This window comes from Petromyzon marinus, chromosome 79 (assembly GCF_048934315.1).
Source record: "Petromyzon marinus isolate PM22_M1 ecotype Great Lakes invasive population chromosome 79, UKy_Petmar_22M1.pri1.0, whole genome shotgun sequence".
NCBI lineage: Eukaryota > Metazoa > Chordata > Hyperoartia > Petromyzontiformes > Petromyzontidae > Petromyzon > Petromyzon marinus.
Window position 1 is genome coordinate 22,011,225 of NC_133745.1, and position 18,357 is coordinate 22,029,581.

Below are 18,357 nucleotides of genomic sequence, written 5' to 3' on the forward strand. Positions count from 1 at the left end.
TGATGGGTGTCTGTGTGAGTCTGCATGTCTGTGCGTGAGTCTACAAGTCTGCGTGTGGTGATGGGTGTCTGCGTGAGTCTACAAGTCTGTGTGTGGTGATGAGTCTACAGGTGTCTGTGTGAGTCTACAAGTCTGCGTGTGGTGATGGGTGTCTGCGTGAGTCTACGTGTCTGTGTGTGAGTCTACAAGTCTGTGTGTGGTGATGAGTCTACAGGTGTCTGTGTGAGTCTACAAGTCTGCGTGTGGTGATGGGTGTCTGTGTAAGTCTACAAGTCTGTGTGAGTCTACGGGTGTCTGTGAGTCTGTGTCTGTGCACGAGTCTACAAGTCTGCGTGTGGTGATGAGTCTACGGGTGTCTATGAGTCTACGTGTCTGTGTGAGTCTATGTGTCTGTGCGAGGGTCTACAAGTCTGTGTGTGGTGATGGGTGTCTGTGTGAGTCTGCATGTCTGTGCGTGAGTCTACAAGTCTGCGTGTGGTGATGGGTGTCTGCGTGAGTCTACAAGTCTGTGTGTGGTGATGAGTCTACAGGTGTCTGTGTGAGTCTACAAGTCTGCGTGTGGTGATGGGTGTCTGCGTGAGTCTACGTGTCTGTGTGTGAGTCTACAAGTCTGTGTGTGGTGATGAGTCTACAGGTGTCTGTGTGAGTCTACAAGTCTGCGTGTGGTGATGGGTGTCTGTGTGAGTCTACGTGTCTGTGTGTGAGTCTACAAGTCTGTGTGTGAGTCTACAAGTCTGTGTGTGGTGATGGGTGTCTGTGTGAGTCTACGTGTCTGTGTGTGAGTCTACAAGTCTGTGTGTGGTGATGAGTCTACAGGTGTCTGTGTGAGTCTACAAGTCTGCGTGTGGTGATGGGTGTCTGCGTGAGTCCACAAGTCTGCGTGTGGTGACGAGTCGATGGGTGTCTGTGTGAGTCTGCGTGTCTGTGCTTGAGTCTACAAGTCTGCGTGTGGTGATGGGTGTCTGCGTGAGTCCACAAGTCTGCGTGTGGTGACGAGTCGATGGGTGTCTGTGTGAGTCTGCGTGTGTGTGCGTGTGTGTGCCGTGCAGGCTGAGTGCGTGTGGTGCAGGCTATGTGTGTGGTGGAGCGGTAGTGTAGCGGTTAGCGCTACGCTGCGCTGTGAACCTGGCGACCCGGGTTCGATTCCCGCTGACGGTCAACGCCGGTGACGATTATTTGAACCGTTCCCGGGCCTCCCCTAGGTCGACTCGGCCTCAAATGAGTACCTGGTGCGGTGTGTAGTAAACATCGCTTGCACTGGGGAGACAAAGGCGGTCGGGCGTGGTGCTGGCCACCCACCCCCTCGTGCGCCGTGCCGGCCTTCATAGGTGCTGCTCGCTAACAGCACTTGCCCCTACAGTCTGTTACAGGCTACACGGGGGATCTTTGTGTTGGTGTGAGTAGTGGGGGTTGTGTGTGGAGATAGAGATCGGTGCGTGTGGGGGGCTGGTTAACCCCCCCGTCCACCTGGCACTAAATAAGCGCCGTGCTAGACACCAAGGGGAAACGGGGCCTTACCATGATGATGCCTCGTGGCCAAACTCCACCTGGCAGATCCGTTAACAGAAATGAGTTTAATATTGCAAAAAAAAAAAAAAAAATACTTTTTTTTTAAAAAAGCACACTTGGCGATGGCAGAACTCCGACTCCAGGAAGTGGCCGCGAAGCTTGCCACAGCGTAAGGGGAACCGTGGCGATGTACAGCCAACGTCAGCTGAGCGTGGACAGTTAAGACCCAAGCCGAAACAACGTGTATAATAAAAAAGTAATGTTTAAAAAAATATATATTTTTTTAATGATAGAATGTAGTATTGTCATCAGTGTGACACAAGTGATAGCGAGTTTTCAGTCGATACCACATTGGCAAGTGGGTTAACATTGAGTTTCAACATTTGAGGATTCAACAACAACAGAGTTAATAAAAAGCGTCTAAAAAGATTATTTAAAAATTTATTTTTAATGATAGAATCTAGTATTGGCATCAGTGTGACACAGTGATAGCAAGTTTTCAGTCGATACCACATTGGGAAGTGGGTTAACATTGAGTTTCAACATTTGAGGATTCAACAACAACAACAGACAGTGAGTTAATAAAAAGCGTGTAAAAAGATTGTTTACAAATCTATTTTTAATGATAGAATCTAGTATTGTCATCAGTGTGACAAGCATAGCAAGTTTTCAGTCGATACCACATTGGCAAGTGGGTTAACATTGAGTTTCAACATTTGAGGATTCAACAACAACAACAGACAGAGTGAGTTAATAAAAAGCGTGTAAAAAGATTGTTTAAAATTTTATTTTTAATGATAGAATCCAGTTTTGTCATCAGTGTGACACAAGTGATAGCAAGTTTTCAGTCGATACCACATTGGCAAGTGGGTTAACATTGAGTTTCAACATTTGAGGATTCAACAACAAAAGACAGACAAGAGTGAGTTAATTGAAAGCGTGTAAAAAGATTGTTTAAAAATCTATTTTTATTTTTAATGATAGATTCTAGTACTGTCATCAGTGTGACACAAGTGATAGCAAGTTTACAGTCGATACCACATTGGCAAGTGGGTTAACATTGAGTTTCAACATTTGAGGATTCAACAACAACAACAGACAATAGTGAGTTAATTGAAAGCGTGTAAAAAGATTGTTTAAAAATCTATTTTAATGATAGAATCTAGTTTTGTCATCAGTGTGACACAAGTGATAGCAAGTTTACAGTCGATACCACATTGGCAAGTGGGTTAACATTGAGTTTCAACATTGAGGATTCAACAACAGACAGAGTGAGTTAATAGAAAGCGTGTAAAAAGATTGTTTAAAAATCTATTTTTAATGATAGAATCTAGTTTTGTCATCAGTGTGACACAGTGATAGCAAGTTTTCAGTCGATACCACATTGGCAAGTGGGTTAACATTGAGTTTCAACATTTGAGGATTCAACAACAACAGAGTTAATAGAAAGCGTGTAAAAGATTGTTTAAAAATTTATTTTTAATGATAGAATGTAGTTTTGTCATCAGTGTGACATAAGTATAGCAAGTTTTCAGTCGATACCACATTGGCAAGTGGGTTAACATTGAGTTTCAACATTTGAGGATTCAACAACAGACAAGAGTGAGTTAATTGAAAGCGTGTAAAAAGATTGTTTAAAAATTTATTTTTAATGATAGAATCTAGTTTTGTCATCAGTGTGACACAAGTGATAGCAAGTTTTCAGTCGATACCACATTGGCAAGTGGGTTAACATTGAGTTTCAACATTTGAGGATTCAACAACAACAACAGACAGAGTTAATAAAAAGCGTGTAAAAAGATTGTTTAAAAATCTATTTTTAATGATAGAATCTAGTTTTGTCATCAGTGTGACACAGTGATAGCAAGTTTTCAGTCGATACCACATTGGGAAGTGGGTTAACATTGAGTTTCAACATTTGAGGATTCAACAACAGACAAGAGTGAGTTAATTGAAAGCGTGTAAAAAGATTGTTTAAAAATCTATTTTTAATGATAGAATCTAGTATTGTCATCAGTGTGACACAAGTGATAGCAAGTTTTCAGTCGATACCACATTGGCAAGTGGGTTAACATTGAGTTTCAACATTTGAGGATTCAACAACAACAGAGTTAATAGAAAGCGTCTAAAAAGATTGTTTAAAAATTTATTTTTAATGATAGAATGTAGTTTTGTCATCAGTGTGACATAAGTATAGCAAGTTTACAGTCGATACCACATTGGCAAGTGGGTTAAAATTGAGTTTCAACATTTGAGGATTCAACAACAACAGAGTTAATAAAACGCGTCTAAAAAGAATGTTTAAAAATCCATTTTTAATGATAGAATCTAGTTTTGTCATCAGTGTGACATAAGTATAGCAAGTTTACAGTCGATACCACATTGGCAAGTGGGTTAAAATTGAGTTTCAACATTTGAGGATTCAACAACAACAGAGTTAATAAAAAGCGTCTAAAAAGATTGTTTAAAAATCAATTTTTAATGATAGAATCTAGTTTTGTCATCAGTGTGACATAAGTATAGCAAGTTTACAGTCGATACCACATTGGCAAGTGGGTTAACATTGAGTTTCAACATTTGAGGATTCAACAACAACAACAGACAAGAGTGAGTTAATTGAAAGCGTGTAAAACGATTGTTTAAAAATTTATTTTTAATGATAGAATCTAGTTTTGTCATCAATGTGACATAAGTGATAGCAAGTTTTCAGTCGATACCACATTGGCAAGTGGGTTAACAATTGAGTTTCAACATTTGAGGATTCAACAACAACAACAGACAGTTAATAAAAAGCGTGTAAAAAGATTGTTTAAAAATCTATTTTTAATGATAGAATCTAGTATTGTCATCAGTGTGACATAAGTATAGCAAGTTTTCAGTCGATACCACATTGGCAAGTGGGTTAACATTGAGTTTCAACATTTGAGGATTCAACAACAAAAGACAGAGTTAATAAAAAGCGTGTAAAAAGATTGTTTAAAAATCAATTTTTAATGACAGAATCTAGTTTTGTCATCGGTGTGACACAAGTGATAGCAAGTTTTCAGTCGATACCACATTGGCAAGTGGGTTAACATTGAGTTTCAACATTTGAGGATTCAACAACAACAGACAAGAGTTAATTGAAAGCGTGCAACAAACGGCTTTTGAGATTTGGCCACGTGGAACATTCTCCGGGGCTCTCGTTGCGGAGGAGAGGCTGCCGCTCCTCTTGTCGGGAGGTGGACCGGTAAACCGTCTGGACCTTTGCGGAATGCGGGAGGTGGTCCGGTGGACCGGTTCTGGCTCCTCCCCCCCCCAAGTCACATCATGAGCGGGTGGACAGTTCTCCGCTTGGGGCAGGAAACCACCAAAACAGCAGAGGAGGTGGCACTTATTCATAGTTTTTTCGGTAAAGTCACGTTGAAGAGAAACAACAAAATAATATAATATATATAAAACAATAAAAATTCTCACGACGTTTCGACCATAACTCAAACGGTCATCTTCAACACACCATCTTCAACACACAAGATGACCGTTTGAGTTATGGTCGAAACGTCGTGAGAATTTTTATTGTTATATATTATATTATTTTGTTGTTTCTCTTCAACGTGACTTTACCGAAAAACTAAGAATATGAATTACTGCAGTCACGAAAGCTTTAAATCAGAGGTGGCACTTGTTTCGAACGGGATAATGTGAAGGGGGTTTGATGGTGGTGTCCGATGCGGCGAGCCCCCAGGCTACTGTGGGCCTTGGCCTTGCCCGTCGACAAGAGAGGCGAGGGAATGTGGTGGCGGTTGCTCACGACCCCACCGAAGATGAACCGTCAGTGGAGGGAGCCTCCATCCTGTTTGGGCGACTTTAATGCCCGGGCGGTTATTGACGTCGCCTAACAGGAGTGATCGGAAGGCATGGGCCGGATCAGCTCGGTAATAACGGATGGAGGCAGCTAGACTTCTGTACAGCCCCATGGGCTTGTTATCACGAACACGCTGGTCCGGCATCGGCGCATCCACGCAACATCATGGATGCACGCCCAGGTCCAGGCAAGAACATCTGCTGGACTACATAGTGACGGACCAGGACCTACCGTTAGAGCTGATCTGCCCATCGGCTTGTCATCCGCAAGACGCGCCTGCCATTCTTCCACTCCGGTGGTGGGTGTACACCCAGGACCCCATTCCAACCTAAAGTGGCCTGGTCTCAGTTATCTGATGAAAGTTGCAAGCGAGAATTTCATCATCGCTTGCGGCTGGGGTTGGCATCGTCCCCCACTCCTTCTGATGTCGAGGGTAAATGGGCGAGGTTTAGGACTGTGGCTCATGCAGCTGCAATGGCTGCTTTGGGTACGCGGTCCAGACCTCCCCAGAGACCCTGGCTGACAGAGGAGGTGTTCAGGATGGTTGAGAAAAAAGCGACAGGCCCACTGTCATCGGCTACAGAATCCCACGTCGGAGAATGAGGAGGCTTACCGCAGCCTTCGCTCGGAGGTTCGGAGAGCCGTGAGGCGCTGCAAGGATGGGTGGTGGTCGCGGGTTGCTGAGGAGATGGAGTCTGCCTCAGTAGCCCACCATCACAAATCGCTATTTAATTCCATCTACAGAGTAACATGATGTGGAGCTGAGTGGACTGGCCGATGACTGGTACCAGCGGTGTCAAGATCGGCCTCTGTGGAGGAGGCTCGTGAAGGACGCTACTGGGCAGTTGGAGGTAGTCGCCCTCCAACAACAACGGAGGGCGGAGGAGCGACGCTCACAACAACGAGCGGAGCATCGGGCGGCTAAAATGCAGCAAGTTGGCACAGTAGGGAAGTCATCTCAGTCGACCCATGGCACCTGCTGGGTCTGTCCCATGGCACCTGCTGGGTCTGTCCCATGGCCTGCACCTAGCCTGGCACAGTAGAGGGCACAGCTGGTGGTGCATCTGGTGGTCGAGTGGGGGTGAGTGGGGTAGGTGGGTGAATGGGGTAGGTGGGTGAGTGGGGTAGGTGGGTGTGGGCCGGTGGGATGGGTGTGTGTGGGGTAGGTGTGGGGTGGGTGTATGTGGTGTGTGGTAGGTGGGGTTGGTGTGGTGAGTGTGGTGTGTGACGAGGGGTGAGTGTGGTGTGTGTGGTGTGTGTGGTGTGAGTGTGGTGTGGTGAGTGTGGTGACTGGTGTGGTGAGTGTGGTGTGTGTGTGGTGTGTGTGTGGTGTGTGTGTGGTGTGTGTGTGGTGAGTGTGGTGTGTGTGGTGTGTGTGTGGTGAGTGTGTGGCGAGTGTGGTGAGTGTGGTGTGGTGAGTGTGGTGTGTGACGAGGGGTGAGTGTGGTGTGTGTGGTGTGTGTGGTGTGAGTGTGGTGTGGTGAGTGTGGTGACTGGTGTGGTGAGTGTGTGGTGTGTGTGTGTGTGTGTGGTGAGTGTGGTGAGTGTGGTGTGTGTGTGGTGTGTGTGTGGTGTGTGTGTGGTGAGTGTGGTGTGGTGAGTGTGTGGTGAGTGTGGTGTGTGTGGTGAGTGTGGTGAGTGTGTGGCGAGTGTGGTGAGTGTGGTGTGGTGAGTGTGGTGTGTGACGAGGGGTGAGTGGGAGAACCTCCCCCACCCATGAGACTAAAAGTTTCCCCACTGAGTCTAAATCCTGCCGCCCCCCCCCCCCCACCTTCGCGCCCTCCTCCCCCACCCCCGACCTCCCCCCCCACCTCCCTCCCCCCCACTACCACCACCACCTCCCCCCCCACCTCCCTCCCCTCCTCCCCCCCACTACCACCACCTCCTCCCCCCCACTACCACCACCTCCTCCCCCCACACCACCTCCCACACCACCACCTCCCCCTTCTTCCCCCACCTCCCCCCTTCTACCCCCTCCCCACCCACCACCTCCCCCCCCACCACCTCCCCCCCCACCACCTCCCTCCCCACCTCCCCCCCCCACCCCCTCCCCTCCCCACCCCCCCCCCCTTCCCCAGGACAACGGCGGCCCTCGCAACCAGCAGGACCGCTACCGCAACGGCGCCGACGGCGGCGTCGCCGGCGCCCTGGGGAGCGTCGGGGCCCTGGGCGGCGCCGACTTCGGCGCGGCGGCGGCGGCGGCGGCCGGCGCCTACGGCGCCGCGGGCGCCTACGGCAGCGCGGCGGCGGCGGCCGCGGCCGCGGCGGCCTACGGCGGCGGCTACCACCACCACCACCACGCCCCGCCGCCGGGGCCGTACCCTCCGCCGATGGGGCCCCCGCCCCCGATGGCGGCCCACATGGGGCAGGCGATGGCCGGGGCGGCCGGCGTGGGCGGGGCGTACGGCGGGGGCGGCGGGGGCGGCGCGTACGGCGCCGTGGGGGCGTACGGAGCCGGCGTGGGCGGGGCGTACGGCGCCGGCGGGGCGTACGGCGCCGCCGCGGCGGGGGCCTACGGCGGCGGCGGCGGCGCCGGCGGCGCGTACGGCGCCGCCGGCGGCGGCGGCGGCGGGGGCGGCGGCGGCGCGTACGGCGACCAGCGCGACGCCCGGGCGGCCGCGGCGGCCGCGGCGGCTTACGGCAGCTACGTGGACTACTACGAGCGCTACCGCCCCGCGTACTCGGCGGCCGTGGCGGCCGCGGCCGCGGCGGCCTCGTCGTCGGCCGCGGCCGCCGCCTACCCGCAGGGGGCCGGCGGCGGCGGCGGCGCGGGCGGCGCCGGCGGCGGCGGCGGCGGCGGCGGCGCCGGGGACCTGGACTACCTGCAGCAGCAGCGGCTGTCGTCGGCCGCGGCGGCCGCGGCGGCCGCCACGGTGCCCCCCGGCACGGGCCCCCCGGGGACCGGGTCGGCGTCGGCGTTCGGGTACGGTCGCGACCGGAGCCCCGTGAGCCGCGGCGGGGCCGGCGTGGCCGCCGCGGGGCCCGGTTCGTACGGATACGAGCGCTCCCGGGTGTCGCCCACGCGAAGCAGGTACGGCGGGGCCGGGGGGGGAGGGTCGTGGCGGGTTTCTGGGAGGTGCCGGGGCGTGAACCCGTGGCCGATGAGCGGCGTTGGAGGCGGCGGACGTTGTGGCGCCTGAGCCCGGCTCTTGCCGCTCTTGCCGCTGTGTCGGGGTCGACTCGGGCGCGGCATGAGAGAGTGGAGAGTTTCCCATACCTGGGCAGTGTGCTTATGACCGGCTCCAGTTTAACAGCAGAGGTCTCGCTCCGAATCAGTCGAGCGGCAATATCTTTTCATCGGTTGCGTAACGCTGTGTGGAAGCTACCTGGTCTGTCGCTCCGCACTAAGCTTCAGGTCTTCTCGGCCACGGTCATTCCCTCCCTTCTCTACGCTTGCGAAACGTGGACCCCCCTAATGGAACATCTTCGCTGGTTAAAAACATTTAGGCTGGCCTGCCTACGATCCATCCTGGGTTTGACCAGACTGGATTGTGCGAGGAGCTCACAAATCCTTGAAAGATCTGGGCAGGGTCCCATCGGTGAGCTCCTCCGGCGGGCAAGGCTGCGTTGGCTGGGTCACGTAGCCCGCGTGCCCAGCCACCGCGTGCCCGAAACCGCTTTTGTTTGGCCGGATTGAGGGGGCTAAGCGGGCACGGCACCGGGGGCTAGAGGAGAGACGGAGTGACGTTTGGTACGGGAGGACGTGGAGCCGAGTGGACTTGCCGATGACCGGTGCCGGCGGCGTCAAGGTCGGCCTCTGTGGAGGAGGCTCGTGAGGGACGATGCTGCTGGGCAAGTTGGAGGCAACTCACTGGTTTTTCCGGTAAAGTCAAGTATGTAGGAATGCAATAATTCTATTGTAAATACAATAATTTTATTGTAAGTACAATAATTTTATTGTAAGTACAATAATTTTATTGTAAGTACAATAATTGTGTTGTCTTCCTACATACGCGACTTTACCGGGGAAAAAAAAAACCTGATGAGTATTTTTATGCAGTCACGAAAAGCTTTTTAAGACTTTAAGTTGGAGGCAGTCGCCCTCCCAAAACAACAAAGCGGAGCTCCGTGCGGGGGGCGGGTTAACGTGCTCGGCAGTCGGATCGGCGTTCCGGTGAGGACCCTCGTGGGGGGCCCTCATCGCAGCTCGAGAGGGAGGGAGGGAGGGAGGCCATCCAAAGATGCGTGGCAGCGACAACAAACGGAAAATGAATCTACCCGTGAAACGGCAAAACGAGAACCGGCTTCTAGAGGTGCCGATAGCGAGGGAATGGGGTTGCCAGTCCGGCTCTATTTCTGAGGGTGTTAGGCAGCGCGGGGTGTGGAGGAGGAGGAGCAGGAGGAGGAATTTGTCCACCCTCTCTACATCCGCCCCGGTGGTTGGGAAGAGAGCGGGGAGATCGAAACGGAAAAAAATATTTATTAAAAAAACCCTTTACATGTAAGGCCGTCACAACCATAGCTCGACCCAAGTAGCTGGATATCATCGTCATCATCACGCGGGCATTTCTAGCAGTCAGATTCTCTGTAAACGTCGATGGGTCTCTATGTAATGACTATGCGATGAGGCTATGGGTCTCTGCTATGAGGCTATGGGTCTCTGCGTGATGAGGCTATGGGTCTCTGCGTGATGAATGTGGGTTTCTATGTAATGACTATGCGTCTCTGTGATGAGGCTATGGGTCTCTGCTCTGCGTGATGAATGTGGGTTGCTATGTAATGACTCTGCGTCTCTGTGATGAGGCTATGGGTCTCTGCGTGATGAGGCTATGGGTCTCTGTGTGATGAGGCTATGGGTCTCTGTGTAATGAGGCTATGGGTCTCTATGTGATGAGGCTATGGGTCTCTGTGTGATGAGGCTATGGGTCTCTGTGTAATGAGGCTATGGGTCTCTGTGTGATGAGGCTATGGGTCTCTAATGAGGCTATGGGTCTCTGTGTGATGAATATGGGTCTCTATGTTATGGCTATGCGTCTCTATGTGATGAGTCTATGGGTCTCTCTGCAATGACTCTATGCGCCTCTGCAATTCGGTTATACACTTAAACTAAACCATGTTGACGTTTTTGGCGGGTGTAAGGCCCCCAGCTGAGCTGCTACATGAGTAGCTCTGTTGTCAGAAATGACCTGGCCATCACAAACGAGAGCTGATGTCTTATTCTTTGGGTCCTTCGCAGGCAAAGTCCCCGCAGATGGTTAACAAAAAATAAGAAAAACTGCGGATTTTGTTGTTGCTTTGTAACCAATCTAGCTGACGTTACCGAAGGGCCCGAAAAAATATTAATTCCTGCAGTCACGAAAACTTTAAGGTTGATATCGTCACGTGGACAATTCAGTAGTCACTCACCAGACTCACGTTGTAGTGAGTAGTCACTCACTAGACTCACGTGGTAGTGAGTCACTCACCAGACTCACGTATTGAGTAGTCACTCACCAGACTCACGTTGTAGTGAGTAGTCACTCACCAGACTCACGTGGTAGTGAGTAGTCACTCACCAGACTCACGTTGTAGTGAGTAGTCACTCACCAGACTCACGTTGTAGTGAGTAGTCACTCACTAGACTCACGTGGTAGTGAGTAGTCACTCACCAGACTCACGTGGTAGTGAGTAGTCACTCACCAGACTCACGTGGTAGTGAGTAGTCACTCACCAGACTCACGTGGTAGTGAGTAGTCACTCACCAGACTCAGGTTGTAGTGAGTAGTCACTAGACTCACGTGATAGTGAGTAGTCACTCACCAGACTCAGGTTGTAGTGAGTAGTCACTCACCAGACTCACGTTGTAGTGAGTAGTCACTCACCAGACTCACGTGGTAGTGAGTAGTCACTCACTAGACTCACGTTGTAGTGAGTAGTCACTCACCAGACTCACGTGGTAGTGAGTAGTCACTCACCAGACTCACGTTGTAGTGAGTAGTCACTCACTAGACTCACGTTGTAGTGAGTAGTCACTCACCAGACTCACGTGGTAGTGAGTAGTCACTCACCAGACTCACGTGGTAGTGAGTAGTCACTCACCAGACTCACGTGGTAGTGAGTAGTCACTCACCAGACTCACGTGGTAGTGAGTAGTCACTCACTAGACTCACGTGGTAGTGAGTAGTCACTCACCAGACTCACGTTGTAGTGAGTAGTCACTCACCAGACTCACGTTGTAGTGAGTAGTCGCTCACCAGACTCACGTTGTAGTGAGTAGTCACTCACCAGACTCACGTTGTAGTGAGTAGTCACTCACTAGACTCACGTGGTAGTGAGTAGTCACTCACCAGACTCAGGTTGCAGTGAGTAGTCACTAGACTCACGTGGTAGTGAGTAGTCACTCACCAGACTCACGTTGTAGTGAGTAGTCACTCACCAGACTCAGGTTGTAGTGAGTAGTCACTCACCAGACTCACGTTGTAGTGAGTAGTCACTCACCAGACTCAGGTTGTAGTGAGTAGTCACTAGACTCACGTTGTAGTGAGTAGTCACTCACCAGACTCACGTGGTAGTGAGTAGTCACTCACTGGACTCACGTGGTAGTGAGTAGTCACCAGACTCACGTTGTAGTGAGTAGTCACTCACCAGACTCACGTGGTAGTGAGTAGTCACTCACCAGACTCACGTTGTAGTGAGTAGTCACTCACCAGACTCACGTTGTAGTGAGTAGTCGCTCACCAGACTCACGTTGTAGTGAGTAGTCACTCACCAGACTCACGTTGTAGTGAGTAGTCACTCACTAGACTCACGTGGTAGTGAGTAGTCACTCACCAGACTCAGGTTGCAGTGAGTAGTCACTAGACTCACGTGGTAGTGAGTAGTCACTCACCAGACTCACGTTGTAGTGAGTAGTCACTCACCAGACTCAGGTTGTAGTGAGTAGTCACTCACCAGACTCACGTTGTAGTGAGTAGTCACTCACCAGACTCAGGTTGTAGTGAGTAGTCACTAGACTCACGTTGTAGTGAGTAGTCACTCACCAGACTCACGTGGTAGTGAGTAGTCACTCACTGGACTCACGTGGTAGTGAGTAGTCACTCACCAGACTCACGTTGTAGTGAGTAGTCACTCACTAGACTCACGTGGTAGTGAGTAGTCACTCACCAGACTCACGTGGTAGTGAGTAGTCACTCACCAGACTCACGTGGTAGTGAGTAGTCACTCACCAGACTCACGTGGTAGTGAGTAGTCACTCACTAGACTCACGTGGTAGTGAGTAGTCACTCACCAGACTCACGTTGTAGTGAGTAGTCACTCACCAGACTCACGTGGTAGTGAGTAGTCACCAGACTCACGTTGTAGTGAGTAGTCACTCACCAGACTCACGTGGTAGTGAGTAGTCACTCACCAGACTCACGTTGTAGTGAGTAGTCACTCACCAGACTCACGTTGTAGTGAGTAGTCGCTCACCAGACTCACGTTGTAGTGAGTAGTCACTCACCAGACTCACGTTGTAGTGAGTAGTCACTCACCAGACTCACGTTGTAGTGAGTAGTCCGTCACGTGGGTTGGGTGGATATCTGGGGGGTTCCTGCCTTGTACGTAGGAGTGGGTGGGTTGGTGGGGGTGTCTGTGGGTAGCTGTGTGTGTGTCTGTGGGTAGCTGTGTCTGTGTGTAGCTGTGTCTGTGGGTAGCTGTGTGTGTCTGTGGGTAGCTGTGTCTGTGGGTAGCTGTGTGTGTAGCTGTGTGTGTGTAGCTGTGTGACTGTGTGTGTAGCTGTGTGTGTGTCTGTGTGTGTGTCTGTGTGTAGCTGTGTGTGTGTCTGTGTGTGTGTGTAGCTGTGTGTGTGTGTGTAGCTGTGTGTCTGTGTGACTGTGTGTGTAGCTGTGTGTGTAGCTGTGTGTGTAGCTGTGTGTCTCTGTGTGTAGCTGTGTGTGTGTCTGTGTGTGTGTGTGTGTAGCTGTGTGTGTGTGTGTGTCTGTGTGTGTGTGTGTAGCTGTGTGTGTGTGTGTGTAGCTGTGTGTGTGTAGCTGTGTGTGTGTAGCTGTGTGTCTGTGTGTAGCTGTGTGTGTGACTGTGTGTGTGTCTCTGTGTGTGTGTAGCTGTGTGTGTGACTGTGTGTGTGACTGTGTGTGTGTGTCTGTGGGTCCCCTGCGTGTCTCACCGCCTGGCTCTGTGCGTTGCGTTGCAGGTATCAGTACGAGTATTACCAACAGTGAGCGTTCGACTACGGCACAGTTAAAACCTTCGTGAGAGCCCCCCACGGTGAACCCACAAAACAAACCCCCCCCCTCCACCCTACACCCTCCATACACCCTCCCTACACCCTCCCTACACCCCTCCTTACACCCCTACCTACACCCCCACCCTACCCCACCCCTACACCCTCCCTACACCCTCCCTACACCCCTCCTTACACCACCACCCCTACACCCCCACCCTACCCCACCCCTACACCCCCACCCACCCTACACCACCACCCCCACCCACCCTACCCCACCCCTACACCCCCACCCACCCTACACCACCACCCCACCCACCCTACCCCACCCACCTCTACACCCCCACCCTACCCCACCCCTACACCCCCACCCACCCTACACTACCACCCCACACACCCTACCCCTACACCCCCACCCTACCCCACCTACACCCCCACCCACCCCCCCACCCACGTGTACATACTCCGCGTCGCCGCGCGTCGCCGCCCTCCTCCTCCTCCTCGTCGTCGCTCTCACGCCGGAGATCGTCGTTGCGACCGCCGTCGCAGTCGTCGTGGCAACCGTCGTCGTCGTGGCGACCGTCGCTGCGGACGTCGTCGTCGTGGCAACCGTCGCTGCGGACGTCGTCGTCGTGGCGACCGTCGCTGCGGACGTCGTCGTCGTGGCGACCGTCGTCGTCGTGGCAACCGTCGCTGCGGACGTCGTCGTCGTGGCAACCGTCGCTGCGGACTTCGTCGTGGCGACCATCGCGGCCGTCGTCGTGGCAACCGTCGTCGTCGTCGTGGCGACCGTCGTCGTCGTCGTGGCAACCGTCGCGGCAGCCACCGCGGTGTCCTGGCCCGCCGCACCCCCACCACATTACCACCACCCACAACACACAACACACAGATAAACACACATACATACACATACACACACATACACACACATACACAGCACACACACACACAGACACACACACAGACACACACAACACAGCACACACACACACATGTACACACATACAGATACACATACACACACATACACACAGATACACAGATACACACACACAGATACACATATACACAGATACACATACACACAGATACACATATACACAGATACACATACACACAGATACACACACATACACAGCACACACACACAGTCATACATACACACACAGACACACACCACACACACATACACACACACAGTCACACACACATACACAGCACACAGTCACACACACATACACACAGACACACACACATACACAGCACACACACAGCACGCACACATAAACACACAGCAACAACACACAGTCACACAACACATACACAGCACACACACAGCAACAACACAGACACAACACACAGGTATACACAACAACACAGACACATACACGCACACATACACAGACACATACACGCACACACAACACACAACAACACATACACTAACACACAGACACACACATACACACAGACACATACATACACAACAACACACACCACACACACATACGCTAACACACACAGACACATACATACACAAGAACACACACAGACACACACATACACTAACACACAGACACACACAGACACTAACACACAGACACACACAGACACTAACACACACAGACACACACACAGACACATACACTAACACACACAGACACACACACTAACACACACAGACACACACATACACTAACACACGTACACTAACACATACATGCACACACAGCACACAACAACATACACTAACACACACAGACACACACACTAACACACACAGACACACACATACACGCACACACAACAACACATACACTGACACACATACACTAACACATACATGCACACACAGCACACAACAACATACACACAACAACACATACACTAACACACATACACTAACACATACATGCACACACAGCACACAACAACATACATACACACAACAACACATACACTAACACACACAGACACACACTAACACACACATACACTAACATACACAGACACACACACACATACATGCACACACAGCACACAACAACACATACACTAACACACACAACAACACATACACTAACACACACATACACACAACAACACACGCACACCACACCCAGACGTTTGCTTCACGTTACTTGCTCGCAACGTTGCGGTGTTCCGCCTGTGACGGTGTTGTCTGTTGTTACTCCTGTTGTTGTTACTCCTGTTGTTGTTGTTGTTGCTGTACCGCGGGCTGTTGCCACGAGCGTCCCAGGCTGATCCGCCACCACCCAGCCGTGCCGCGGGGATCACCGGGGATTGATTGCAGGCGCAGTGGCCAATGAAGTCTATGGGTGGTGTGAGTCTATGGGTGGTGTGAGTCTATGGGTAGTGTGAATCTATGGGTAGTGTTAGTCTACGGGTAGTGTGAGTCTATGGGTAGTGTTAGTCTATGGGTAGTGTGAGTCTATGGGTAGTGTTAGTCTATGGGTAGTGTTAGTCTATGGGTAGTGTTAGTCTACGGGCAGTGTTAGTCTACGGGCAGTGTTAGTGTATGTGTAGTGTTAGTCTATGGGCAGTGTTAGTCTATGGGTAGTGTTAGTCTATGGGTAGTGTTAGTGTATGGGTAGTGTTAGTGTATGGGTAGTGTTAGTCTGTGGGTAGTGTTAGTGTATGGGCAGTGTTAGTGTATGGGTAGTGTTAGTCTGTGGGTAGTGTTAGTCTATGGGTAGTGTTAGTGTATGGGTAGTGTTAGTGTATGGGTAGTGTTAGTCTATGGGTAGTGTGAGTCTATGGGCAGTGCGGTCAAATGAGAGGTTTTTTTATTTTCCACGCAGGCCTTCAGGCCCCCACCCCACCCTGCTTGCGAGGTCCGACGTTTCGCTCCCAGCGCCTGCCGCGTTTAACGCCGTGCCGATTGACCTCCGTTGGCCGTGCGCCGAATTTGGACAGCCGATGGCCCCCCCTCCCAACTCCGTTGAAAAAGTTAAGGGGGAGGCAGAGCGCCGGTTGGAGGGGATTTCGGAAGTAGCTCTGTCATAGCCACTTCCTCGGGCGGGGGTGGTGGTGGTGGGGGGGGGGCCCCGTTCTGTGTGAAACGGAGGTGGCGATGATGGAACGTTGTATCCCCACGGCCTCGCTGGGTGGTGGTGGTGGTGGTGGTGATGGCACGGTGTAGCCTTGCTCGGTGATGGCGATGATGGAACGTTGTATCCCCGACGGGCCTCGCTGGGTGGTGGTGGTGGTGATGACACGATAATGGCATCGCTTGGACGGTGGTGGTGATGGCACGGTGTAGCCTTGCTCGGTGATGGTGGCGACGATGATGATGATGGAACGATGTATCCCTTGATTGATGGTGGTGGTGGTGATGGCATCGCTCGATTGATGGTGGCGGCGATGACGACGATGATGAAACGACGCATCCCGACGGGCCTCGCCTGCTCCTTCCTTGAGTACGGCTTTTTGTGTTTAAGTTTCTTGGCCCACGCCTCCCCTCCTCCCTCCCCTCCCTCCCCTCCTCCCACCCACCCCACACCCACCCCGCACGTCCGATTTAGCGCGCGGTTGGCTACGAACCTCGGCGCGAGAGAAGTTTGGACGTGGGACGCTCGCGACACGCGAGGAGTTTGCGTTGGTCGCGTTCCGAGTGCGCGCCTCTCCGCCATTGGGAGACTCGCTTGGGGTGGATGGATGGATGGGGGTTTTGTGTTTTTATATAAAAGTGAAAAAAATAAGTGAACTGTTTGAACAACAGCTGTAGTGCAGTAGCCTTCCTCCTCCTCTTCCACCCCTCCCCCGGATGATCATTAGTGTGGTGTTTTTTTTTTATTGCGATAAGATTTCGCACCACATTTAGCTTCTCCCTTACTCTATACCCACGCCACCCCTCTCCTCCTCCTCTTAACCTGTCCCAATCGAACCTTGTCAAATAAACATGGGTGGAGAACGGGGGTCAACAAACACAAATTATAATCAACTCTTGTTTAAGCGCGGTGTGTGGTTTATTTTTTAGTCGATTTTGTATCGTGGAGCCTACGGGGCGGGGATGACTTGAGGGTGGAGGGTATCAGCAGACCTGCTCATCCACCACCTCGTTCATTCACTCAATGTATTTTATTTTTAAATAAAAACTCTCTCCCACCCCACCTCCCGCTACGAAAGAGGGCTTCCCAATATTTACAGGAAGCTAGTCCCACATAAATGTCAAGACGCTTGTAAAAAAAAATCGGTTGAACGTGTGCAGGCTTTGGCGATCAATATTCATAACGAATGTTTTTTTTTTTGGGGGGGGTTCGATCGCCCAAGTATAAATGTGTAGTTAAGACTGGAAGCGGGTGGGTGGCTTCACTAGTCTGGTAAATCGCCCGATGATGCTGGATGCCATGATCAGCGAAACGTCGTACTCAAAAATAGTGTACAGATTCACTCTTCAATACACCGGTGGGCTCAAGTAGTAACTACACCACTACTATACACTACACTACTATACACCAGTATACACTACACCAGTATACACTACTATACACCACTACTATACACTACACCAGTGTAGTGTTGTAAGGACGAGCAGACTTTAGGAGGCACACTCTGTTTATTGTATTTCCTTATACAACGCTTAACATATTCGGTCCCCTCACCCGATACCCTAGGGAGGTACAGCCTCCGGACCTGGCGGGACTCTCACGTCTACCGCTAACCTCCTTGATACCTAAGGAGGTACAACCTCCGGACTTGGCGGGACTCACACGTCTACCGCTATCCTAGTCCTCCGGCTAGGACCTAGGGGAGGCTATCTGACCCACCGCTGGCCCGGTGGGTCCTGACCACTGGGTATGCCGAGCCTTAGCCCTTAGAAGGGCTGAAAGGCTGGTCCAGG

General features: G+C 51.6%; 1 protein-coding gene across 6 annotated transcripts in view; it reads left to right on the plus strand.

The window, feature by feature from the left end:
• The window catches only part of LOC116937457 (uncharacterized), a 28,301-nt gene extending 10,833 nt beyond the window's left edge, over positions 1-17,468 (plus strand). For 2 of the 6 annotated variants that reach the window (XM_076057009.1, XM_076057010.1), the window contains exons 4-5: positions 7,432-8,384; positions 13,464-17,468. In XM_076057009.1, coding sequence (XP_075913124.1) covers positions 7,432-8,384; positions 13,464-13,491 — 981 coding nt within the window. In that variant the 3' untranslated portion in view covers positions 13,492-17,468. The remainder of the gene's footprint in view (positions 1-7,431; positions 8,385-13,463) is intronic. The other 4 variants (XM_076057011.1, XM_076057013.1, XM_076057012.1 and 1 more) reach the window with 2 other exon arrangements.
• The last annotated feature ends 889 nt before the right edge of the window (positions 17,469-18,357 follow it).